The 12,249-nt window shown below is 42.3% G+C and overlaps 1 protein-coding gene across 1 annotated transcript; it reads right to left on the reverse strand.

Moving 5' to 3' along the window:
• Window positions 1-6,358: 6,358 nt before the first annotated feature.
• On the reverse strand, window positions 6,359-7,021 carry LOC104096088 (uncharacterized). The gene has a single exon (XM_009602395.1). The coding sequence runs from the start codon at window positions 7,019-7,021 to the stop codon at window positions 6,359-6,361; it is 663 nt and encodes a 220-aa protein (XP_009600690.1).
• Window positions 7,022-12,249: the final 5,228 nt, after the last annotated feature.

The raw sequence follows: 12,249 nt of genomic DNA on the forward strand, positions 1-12,249 counted from the left end.
ATGGGGAAAGGTTACGACATTATATACGCACCACCACCTGATCAATTGGTATACGTGTAAGATTTCGCCCACTGAGGCCGATATGATATGATGGATGCCCTCAGAGGCTTGAGGATGTTATGTACAGATATACATATGCATGATATGATATTTATATGCATATACATGATACTATAAAGGTTTCATGATTCACTGAGCCATTCAGACTTACAGGTTGAATCCTTTACTCCATATTTCTTTCTGTCTTTTATATAGTACTTTTCATTCCTTACATACTCGGTACTTTTATTTGTACTGACGTCCCTTTTTCCTGGGGACGCTGCATTTCATGCCCGCATGTCCCGATAGATAGGTTTATAGTCATCCTATTAGGCTATCAGCTCAGTGAAAGGTGTTGGTGCACTCCACTTGCTCCGGAATTACCTATTTAGTCAGTATGCTTTGGACATGTATTGATTGGTATGGCGGGGCCCTGTCCTAGCTTTTATGACATTTATGTACTCTTAGAGGATTGTAGACATATGTCATGTATATGGATGATTGTATGGCCTTGTCGGCCTATGTTTTAAGTGTACAAATGATCATTTTGGTCTTATAGGCCCGTATGTCACGTGTATAAGTTTGTATACCATGTTGGTCGTCCTATGTCGAGTATTCTCTTATGTTTAATTCTGGTTATCTCATGATGGCCTTTCCGGCTCATTTACCCATGATTGTATGATAAGAAGGATACGTTATGTTGTTACTCGGTTGAGTTAGGCACCGGGTGCCCATCACGGCCCTTCGGTTTGGGTTGTGACAGCGTATTTGGGTGAACGCTCCTGCTTCCATCCATTTAGAGAAATAGTCAATTAAAACCAAAAGAAATCATACATTACCTCGCCCTGCTGGGAGGGGGCAGTAACTACCTGACCGGTCATTTTACTTTCTAGATCCTCATTCCCGTAAATAAGACTCCCCGTACATGCTTTTAATGTTTTATGACTTACGGGGATGGTTAGTTCGGGTTTGGAAGGGACCTGGTTGAAATCGGAACACGTAGTTCCTTAAAAATGGCTTGAAATGGTTAAGTTTGACTTGAGTCAACATTTTCAGTAAACGACATTGGAATCGAGATTTGACGGTCCCAATAGATTTGTATGATGATTTTGGACTTGGGCGTATGTTTGGATCGGGTTTTGGATGACCCGGGGACGTTTCGGCGCTTAATATTAAAAGTTGGCGCATTGAAAGTTTTCAAGTTCTTTAAATTTGGTTTGAAGTAGGTTTTTGTGTCATCGAGATCCGTTTGGAATTTCGAGCCTAGGGATAGTTCCGTATGGTAATTTATGACTTGCACGCAAAATTTGGTATCATTTCGAGCAGTCTAAGTATGATTCAACACGTTCGGAGTAAGTTGGAAGAACTTGAAGTTCATAATTTGATTCCATTTGGTTTTGGGGTGAGATTCTTAGTTTCGTTGTTGTTTTTTGAGTTTTGAGAGTTCGAGCAAGTCTATATTATGTTTATGGACTTGTTGGTGCAATTGGACGGGGTCTCGGGGGCTCAGGTGCGTTTCGAACTGCCCGGAGCTAAGTCCATAACTGTTGGTGTGCTGGTTCTGGTATCCTTCTTCGCGAACGCGGAAGGACCCTTGCGTTCGCGATGAAGGATTTGGGGACTGGAAGCTCTTGCTCTTCGCGTTCGCGTTCGCGAAGATAGGGCCGCGTTCGTGGAGGCTTGGAACTGTTGGACTTCGCATTCGCGATTAACTAACCGCGTTCGTGTAGGAGCCTAGGCCTGGGCCTGGGCCTGGGAACCTTCATTGCCTTTCACGTTCGCAAGTGGAGGCCCGCGTTCGTGATAAGTGGGCTACTCAGTGCACCGCGTTTGCGAGTGCCTTCTCGCGATCGCGTAGAGCTATTTTCCTGGGTTCTTCAGTTTTGCCTTCGCGATCGCGTAAGCTTGTCTGAGATCCTGATTAAGGCACAGACCTGGGCAGAATGTTTCAAAAACGGGACTTAGGCCATTTTCTCTCATTTTTCATTTCCTTGGCCGATTTTGGAGCTTCTTGGAGAGGGGTTTTCACCTAGCTATTGAAGGTAAGTAATTCCTACCCAATGTGAGTTTAATATATGGATTATGGGTAGATTTTAAAATGTAAAATTGTGAATATTATGGGTTTAGTTAAAAAAAACTTAGGTTTTTATAAAAATGGAATTTAACCACGAAAATGATTATTGAATTGGGTGAAAATTATATATTTGAGTTCGTGAGCTTATGGGTAACATTTATCTTTGAAATTTTTCGGAATCCGGGCACGTGGGCCTGGGGTGAATTTTATAAACCTTCCAATTTGGGTTGGGTAATTACTTTAATAGCTAAACTATGAACTTGTGAGTGTATATTGATTAATTTATATAATATTTGGCTAGTTTCAGATTATTTGGCACCAAGTTGAGGATTTAGAGTGGATTTGTGGACCGGAAGTGAGATTGAGAACGAGGTAAGTCTCTTTCCTAGCCTTGTAAGAGAGAACTCACCCCCTTGGGTGTATCTTGTTGTGTACTACATGTGTAGAGAGCTACGTACGCATTAGGTGACGAGAGTCCGTGCGTAGCTATATTCCATGATATGTTCGGGTAGTCTTAGATCCACATCATGCCTTAATTGTACCATTGTGTTTATTACGCATATTAAGTGTTTTGAGTAGAGTTGAGGTTAGGGATTTTAAAGTAGCAAATTTTATATTTAGATTTATTATTTTTGGGAAAAATTGAGGAAATACATAATAACTTTGAGAAATCCATGTCCTCTCACGTCGCAAGTACTTCCGCGAGCGAGGTATACTTCTCTACTCTCATGGGAGCGGATCGTTCACCTCGGCAGTATAATAGATGTATCTATGGTTCGTGTCATTCGACCCTCAGCAGTGCACACGGTATTTTGGATCGGGCCGTATGACCTCGGCATAAATCGTGCGTGATAACACTCGGAGCCCGATTACACTTGATATTATTCTATAGCTTGAGAGGGTATAATCTATTTAATGGCCTGAAATTATTAGAGTTAGCACGTGCCAAATGGAGACTTTTAAATTGACTATTAGTTAAAGAACCATTTATTCATTGCTGATTGTTGTGTTATTATTATTATTATTGTATTCCATGCTTATTTAGGATTTTTGTATTTTATTATTGACCCATAGTAAATGTCGATGTCGACCCCTCGTCACTACTTCTTCGAGGTTAGACTAGATACTTACTAGGTACATATTTTTTATGTACTAATCATGCAGGATCTGAGGCAGGTGCATCTAGCAGTCAGTCAGGCGCGCATCCCCGTTACCCCCAGGCTTAGTGGTGAGCTGCTCTTTGAGGCCGTTCTGCAGCACCCGTAGTCTCTCTTTTGTATTTACTTTCTGTCTACTCTATTTCAGACAGTAGCTTAGTGTTTTGTATATTCTACTAGTTGCTCATACACTTGTAACACCGGGTCTTGGAAATATGCTAGTAGATATTTGGTGGTTTTTGGGTATTTATATCATTGTACTTGTTCCTTTATGAGCTTACGCTTACTTTATTAAATTTTTCACTTCTTATTTACTTAATAAATACAAATAAACTACTTTGAAATTATTAAAAAGAACAAATACATGGCTAGTTTGTCGCTGGCTTGCCTAGCGGTAACGTTGGGCGCCATCACGACCTATAGGAGAAATTGGGTCATGACAGGGGCCCACGATGTCCATTCCCCACTTGATGAATGGCCGTAGAGAGGTGACTGAGTGGAGATGTTCGCTCGCTTGGTGAATTGTTGGGTGTATTTCTAACATTGTTCGCATTTCTTTACGAATTCTAAGGTGTCTTTTTTCATGGTGGGCCAATAGTATCCTGCCCGCATGAGACACCTAACGAGTGCTCGAGTGAGTGCCACAATGGCCTTCATGGACTTCTTTGAGGATGCGCTGGATTTGGTTTGGGCCCAAACATTTCGCTAGATGGCCGCCGTATATTCTCTTGTATAGGTCGCTATGGAGGAGATTGTATCTGGCTGCTTGAATTCTTAGTTTTTTTACTTCCTTTTTGTCGTTTGGGAGTGTGTCGTCCTGTAAGTAGGCGATAATACGATTGCGCCAATCCCAAGTTAAGCTTACAGATCTTACCTCGATTTAGTCTAGCGATAAATTAAGGAGGTGGACTACATTTTTATCCCCGGTCGTGATATTTTTGGTGGCTGCAGCCAATTTGGCGAGGTTATCTGCTTCAATATTTTGCGCACGTGGGATCTGGTTGAGTTGGCATTCATCGAACATGGGAAGCAGCTTACAGATCTCTGTCTGATATTTTTGCAACCTTTGTTCTTTGATTTGGAAAGTCCATGTGACTCGGTTGAGTACGAGCTGGTAATCACAACGGAGCCTTAACCGCTTTGCCCCATACTTAAGTGCTAGTCTCATCCTGCTATTACGGCCTCATACTCGGCCTTGTTGTTAGTCATATTTGGGCATCTTATGGACTGGCGAATTACTTCGCCGGTAGGGACCTCGAGCACGAGTCCCAGTCCGGATCTGGAAGCATTGGATGCGCCGTCATTGTGTAGGACCCAAAGATCTTGTGTTTGGAAAAAAGCTTGGACGGCTTCCTTTTCAACCTCAGGCATTATCTTCGCACTGAAGTCTGCGACGAAGTCGGCGAGCACTTGCAACTTTATCGTTGTTCGTAGTTGATATGAGATATCGTGCTCGCTCAGCTCGATGGCCCACTTGGCCAGCCTCCCGATGGTTTGGGTTTGTGTAAAATGCCTCTCATAGGAAAGGTGGTAACGACCCAGATTGGATGGCATTGAAAATAGGGTCTAAGCTTTCGTGAAGCTATGACAAGTGCCAAGGCCAGTTTCTCGAGGTGTGGGTACCTCGTCTCGGCGTCAACAAGTGTTTTGCTAATGTAATAAATGGAAGATTGTGAAATTTTGCTTTCTCGGATCAGGACTGCACCACTTCGGAGACGACCAGGTAGACGAGGAGATGTTCCCCGGGTTCGAGTTTTGAGAACAGAGGTGGTGATGATTGATAAGCCTTTAGCTCTCATAGAGCTTGTATGCATTCGGGCATCCACTCAAGGCCGTTATCCTTTTTGAGTACACCGAAAAATCGATGACATATGTCAGACGATCGCAGGATAAATCTCGATAGGGCGGCGATTTGACCGGTCGACCTTTGGACTTACCTTTTAGTAGTCAGTTGCTCCGGTATCCCTTCGATGGCTTTTATTTGGTCTGGGTTGACTTCGATCCCTCGTTGTGACACTAAGAAGACCAAGAACTTTCCTGAGGCTACGCCAAATGCGCATTTGTCTAGGTTTAGTTTCATTTTGTATCGTCTCAGTATGTCGAAAGCTTCCTTCAAATGGTCGATATGGTCCTCCACCTTTACGGACTTGACCAGCATGTCGTCGATATATACCTCCATGGTCTTGCCGAGGTGATCTTTGAACATTTTAGTGACCAATCTTTGATAGATTGCTCCCGCGTTCTTTAACCCGAATGGCATGACCTTGTAAAAATATGTTCCTCCGTGGGTGATGAACGTACTTTTCTCCTGGTCATCTTCTTCCATAAGTATCTGGTTATAGCGAGTATGCGTCCAAAAACCTTAATAGGTCGTGCCCAGTTGTTGCGTCGATAAGTTGGTCGATATATGGTAATGGAAACGAATTTTTCGGGGATACTTTGTTCAAGTCCATAAAGTCTACACACATCCTTAATTTCCCATTTTTCTTTTTGACTATCACTACGTTGGCAATCTACTTGGGGTATTTCGACTCCCTGATGGAGCCATTTTCTAATAGCTTCTCCACTACTTCGTGGACAGCATCATTGATGGCGGAGTTGAATTTTTGTCTGACCTGCCTTATTGGGGGTAGAATGGATCGACATTTAATTTGTGCGTGGAGATCTCCTTGGGGATACCCGGTAGATCTGCATGGCTGAAGGCAAACAAATCTGCACTAGTTATTAAAAATTGACTAAACTTACATGGTTCTTGGGGTTTATAGTCGATGTAAGCCCTTTTAGTGTGGTCGTAGGGATCTAATTAAATGGGGTCGAGGTCCTCTGTAGTCGAGTTCGCGGCTTCAACTATTTCGGGATCCATGATGGCGTCCTTGGTCTCTTCTTGTGTCGACCTCGGCACTGTTGATTGTTATTCCACTTTTTCCTTGTCTTTATTCTGTTGGGTCATCGTGCTATCTAAGGCAATGAAGTAGCATTATCGGGACGTGCGCTGCTCTCCCCGTATGCTGAATATCCCCCACGGTGTTGGAAATTTGATTACTTAGTATAAGTTGGAGGGGACGACCCTCAAAGGATGTATCCATGGTCATCCTAATATGGCATTGTATGCAGTGGCCTGGTCCATGATGTGGAATGTCGTCTCCAATGTTATGTCGCCAGCCAAGATAGGGAGTGTAATTTCTCCCGATATCCGTTCAACTGCATTATTAAAACCGGCTAGTGTGATGCAGAGCAGCACTATCTTGTCCACGAGTCTCATCTGGGCGATGACTCGGGGATGGATAATGCACACTCCACACCCATCGTCCACCATGATACGTTTGATATCAGTATCTAAAATGCACAAAGTAATGACGAGAGCATCATTATGAGGGAAAGTCAAACTGTCGGCATCTGACTCGTCGAAAATGATACTTTCTTCGAGTTTGTCATACCGTTCGTGGGTGATGGATCTTTTGAGCTTGTGAGTGGCAGTGAAATTAACGTCGTTGATGGAGGCGTCGTTACTACCGCCGATGATCATGTTAATGGTGCGAGCTGGTAACAGTGGCTTCGGCGGGCCTTGGCATTCACATCCCCTGGCGAAGTTGTTTCTCCCTTTGTCGCTCAGCAGCTCTTTGAGGTGTCCCTGCTGCAACATGTTCACGACCTCTTGCCTGAGGGCGATGCAGTCATATGTCTTGTGTCCGCGCTCCTGGTGGAACTCGCAGAGGATGTCGGATTTTCTGGTGCCTGGATCAGACCTCATCTTGGACGACCACTTTACCTTCGTTCTGAGTTTCTCCAGGACATAGACTATTTATGTATGTGACACACAAAAATTGTGAGTAGATAATAAAGTGGCATACCTCTCTCATTCCGGTGAGTCCCCGTTCTCGACTTGGATTGGCCTTCATCATAGAGGAAAGAAAGTGGGGCGGGGGGCCCTGACGTATGGCTGATATCGCTCCTTGTTGGTTTGTAAGACCCAGTGATCCCTCCTTATGTTATCTCTTCATTCTTTTCTGGACTCGGCTTGTACCGAGACGAGCCGTCGAGTTGGTCCAATGAGGTCATCATCATCTGCTCGGACTTCGGTACAGTAAGCACTATAGATTTCATCCCAAGTGGTTGGAGGATATTTCATTAATCGGCTCAGCAATTTTCTAGTTGCTCTTGAACCACTACTCAACCCGTTCTGAAAAGCCGCGACCGCCATCCCCTCAGACACGTTTGGTAGGGTCATCCTTACCCTATTGAATCGGGCGAGGAAGTCCCTCAATCCCTCTCCCAAGGACTGCTTGATGGAGAATATGTCGTTTACTCTTGTTTCAGCTTTCTTGGCTCCGGCATGCGCTGTTACGAACTTATCGGTCATTTCTTCAAAGGTTTATGTGGAGTGGGCTAGTAGTTGTGAGCACTATTTTAATGCCCCTCCCGTAAAGGTTTCGCCAAATTTCTTCAGCAAAACAAAGGACACATGTTCCTTGGTGAGATCGTTGCCCTTCTCGGCGGTAACGTAATGAGTCACATGATCTTCGCGATCAGTCGTTCCATCGTATATCCTGAGATACGGTGGCATTTTGAAGGTCTTTGGTATGGCATATGGGTTCGCTTCCTTGTTGTATGGCTGATCTACGAATCTATCGGCATCCCTCTTTGGTAGCAGCTTAGGGGTGCCCGGTATCTTGTCGACTCGTTCTTGGCATTCTTTCATTTGATCTCTGAGCAATTTGTTTTCGTTCTCCAATTCTTCCACCCTCCTTAGAATAGCGTCAAGGACTTTATCACCCGTATTGTTAGCAACATTTTGAGTTATACCTGGTGTTGGAGAGTCTGGTTGGTCGCCCTGTTTGTCTACTCGTTGCACTATATGGGCTCTTGTAGTCTCTGTAATCGTGCATGGAGTAGGTTGTTGAGCACGCTTGCCAGCGTATCGGTCAATGACGCTTCGAGGAGCTTTTTCATGGCCGCTGGCGTCCCTTCTCCTGTGGACATGGAGGCCCCTTTTCCATTTGGTTTTGTTATGCTACAATGGGGGGGAGGTGACCTCTCGCGCCTGAGGGAGGCATTGGGTGTCACATCATCGCCTAATGTTTCACGGCTCTCGTTGATAATGTTCATGAGTTTCCCAGGGAAATCACCTGTCACTTTAGTCCTATCTCCTTGGTTACCTGCCATGTAGGTTTCCGTACGTGCAAAGAAAGAGAAAGATCTTTGGGGTTGTTAGGTTAGTGACTCACGTTAACTGTAGATATAAGGAAACTTAAAAAATTAGCTAAGAAGTCCCCACAGACGGTACCATACTGTTTGACCCAAAAATTTAGATCTGGATTCAACTAATTAGATTTAAGTAAAATAGAGTCAATCTTAGCTAATGATAATATCCAAAAGATAAGGTTGTCGGTTTTATGGCATATAATATGTATGTTTGCCCGAATGATAATGAATGTGAGCAATAACGATAGTATTCAATGATCCAAAAAGATGGAAGATAGCATTAAATAATAACATATAGCAATGGATGGTTTTTATGTAAATAAGAACATATAAGTCACCTGAAAAGGGGTTAGATTTATTGACTCTTCAACCGTAACCTTCATTACTTTTGGAACCGCTTTGACCTTGGGCGGGTCTTTATTGAAATCGTACTGATAAGACATGGTGGTCTGTGAATGCCTCCTTAATGTTAACATGGCTTGATCATATTAGAAATAATTTTTGACCCATACAATTATGCTGGAATATCATGTATAAAACATTTGAACTCTTTTTTGGATTTTAAGAATTTTTGTTCAGATTTTATCTTTACATGAAAAAATGGCTAAATTTTGATTACTTTTGAAACTGTAACTATTTTTTAATTATCAGTTTTAAATCTGGCTATTTCTTATTCCTCCTTCCCCACCCCCAAAAAAAAGATGGATAAAGTTGTTTGGGGGAAATACTTAAAACAGGTCGAGGAGAGTGAGGTACCCTAATTAACCTATGTCATTTAATTTCCCCCCAATACCTCTTCTCGTGCCTTCCAAAGCCAGCCGCTCATACCTCCTTACTGGAGCATATAGGCTTCTCCTCTGAACGTGCCCGAATCATCTGAGCCTCGCTTCCCATATCTTGTCATCAATGGGAGCCACGCCCACCTTCTCCCGAATATCATCATTCCTAATCTTATCCATCCTAGTTTGCCTGCCCATCCACCTCAACATCCTCATTTTTGCTACTTTCATCTTCTGGATATGTGAGTTCTTAATAGGAAAATACTCAGTCGCATACATCATGGCCGGTCTAACCACTGCTTTATAAAACTTACCTTTGAGTATTGGTGACACTCTCTTCTCATGCAGGATACCAGATGCTAACCTCCACTTTATCTACCCCACCCCAATACAGTGTGTGACATCCCTGTCGATCTCCCCGCAACCCTGGATAATCGACCCAAGTTACTTGAAACTACCCCTACTCAGGATAACTTGTGATTCAAGCCTCACATCCACGCTCACTTCCCTCGGCTCGGCGCTAAACTTGCACTCCAGGTATTTCATTTTAGTCCTGCTCAGCTTGAAACCCTTAGACTCGAGGGCCTGTCTCCAAACCTCCAGCCTCTCGTTAACACTGGCTAGCGTCTCATCAATTAGAACAATATCGTTAGCGAATAACATATACCATGGAACCTTCTCTTGAATATGGTGTGTCAGTGTGTCCATCACCAGGGCAAATAAGAGTTGAGCGCAGAACTTTGGTGTAACCCTATAACAACTGAAAAAAGTTCTAAGTCGCATCCTACTATCATAACCTGATTCTTAGCTCCATCATACATGTCTTTAATCGCCCTAATGTAGGCAACTGGCACACATTTTGCCTCCAAGCATCTCCAGAGAACCTCTCTAGGAACCTTGTCATACGCTTTCTCCATATCAATAAACACCATGTGCAGATTCTTCTTCCTCTCCTTGTACTATACCACCAACCTCCTAATAAGGTGGATAGCTTCTGTGGTGGAACGACCCGGCATGAACCCGAACTAGTTATCGGATATAGACACCGTCTTCCTCACCCCGACATTAACCACCCTCTCTCAAACTTTCATGGTATGACTCGGTAATTTGATCTATAGTTGTTACAATTCTGGATATCACCTTTGTTCTTATACAACGGAACTACCGTACTCCACATCCACTCATCCGTTATCCTCTTCATCATAAAAATAACATTAAACAGCTCAGTCAGTTACTCCAAGCCTGCTCTTCTCACATACCTCCAAAATTCAATCAAAATCTTGTCTGGCCGGTCGCTCTGTCCCTACTCATCTTACGCATAGCTCCCACGATCTCCTCAACCTTGATGCGCCTACAGTACCCGAAGTTACGGCGACTCTCGGAATGCTCCAATTCACTTAGCACAATATCCCGATCCCCCTCTTCATTCGGAAGTTTATGAAAGTAAGTTTGTCATCTTCTCTTAATCGGGGCCTTTCCAATCAATACTAGAAGAGGTCGCTTTACTTTAAAGGATTTTGTTAGCTAGAAATCAATCTTGTATTCTTTAATGCTATCATTAGGAAATGTATAGCATTTTTTTGTGAGCTGAGTGCATACTCAAATGTTGAAGGTCATCTCCTTCTCTTTTGTGTACATTAGAGGTAAGGCTATCTCATTTTCAGTCATGTATAAAATTCCACCAAATAATCTGATTTCGAAACTTGGGTGTTCTTAAAAAGAATGAAATTCTTTATTATCTTTGATGTATCGTTAATTTTTTGTTCCAATTTCATAGCATATGGTATGTGTTCAGCACTTCAGGTAGTTTTGAAATATCATGGTTCCATTAGAACAACCTTTTCATCTTCTGTCAAAATCATTCAGGACACTTAGCACCAGAAACTCCAGCTTTATTACTGAGGTAAAACTAAGGTGGTTGCTTCAATGATATGTCAAAATAAGGAAGTACCCATTTATGGATTTAACTTATATACACACGAATTTTCTCTCTATCAGTATAATTTAACATGTTGTATCAGACGGGTAACTTGACAGCAGTATAGAAGTTCAACTTTTTATTTATTGTAGATTGTAATTAAATGGAAGCTTGAATCTGGTTTGTAGTATTTTCGCTTTCTGTCAACTGGTGCTGGGATACCTGTTGTTCATGTACCTCTTGTTTTATTACCCTATTCTCAGATACTTGCAGCATATCCTACTGTCATTTATATTAGTCTACTAATACATTGTCCCTTTAGTGTTCTCTGTATCTTCTGAAAATAGAAAAAGCTGAGATGATATAGATTTATTACATGTTAGACAATATTTAAGTTGAAATTGAAATAAAAAAGTTGAAGCTAAAGTTTGCAGAAGTTAAGTTATATTAACATATCCAACTCTGTGCGCAATAAAATACCATCACATAAGACGGAATGAAGTATTTCATATATTAGGTAGGTGGAGTTATTTTCAACTCAAACACCCAATTTTCATTTCATTTTGCTGGACCCTTCAGGTTTTCTATACTTGCCAAAGAAAAATATCGGGTGTACTGTAAACTTAAAGACATTACTAGCAGAGGCGGAGTCAGGATTTTAAGTTTATGGGTTCGGAATTCTAGTCGTTTTAAGCCACTGAGTTCTAAATTAATAATCTATATATATTCAATGAATTTTTAAGACAAATACAAGTTTGAAACCAAAGCTACTGGGTTCGGCCGAATTCGCTCGGGACACTCTAGCTCCGCCCCTGATTACTAGACTTGGAATCAGCCTAGTTGTTAGATAATGTGTTTTTCGTGACAGGTAGATGCAGTAGTTTACTACGGCATTGTTTTACTTAAATAGTTTAATACATCTCTGCCCTTCAAGTTGATCAACCACAGCTAGTGAAAAACTAATGTGATCAAGTTCTACTTCCATTAAAAGCAATGGGCAATGAAACATGGCATATGGTTGTGCGTCGCTAAATAAGAGGCGGATCAAAGTATTTGAAGTTTATGGGTTCCTAACGACGT

Source organism: Nicotiana tomentosiformis, chromosome 3 (assembly GCF_000390325.3).
Source record: "Nicotiana tomentosiformis chromosome 3, ASM39032v3, whole genome shotgun sequence".
Lineage (NCBI taxonomy): Eukaryota > Viridiplantae > Streptophyta > Magnoliopsida > Solanales > Solanaceae > Nicotiana > Nicotiana tomentosiformis.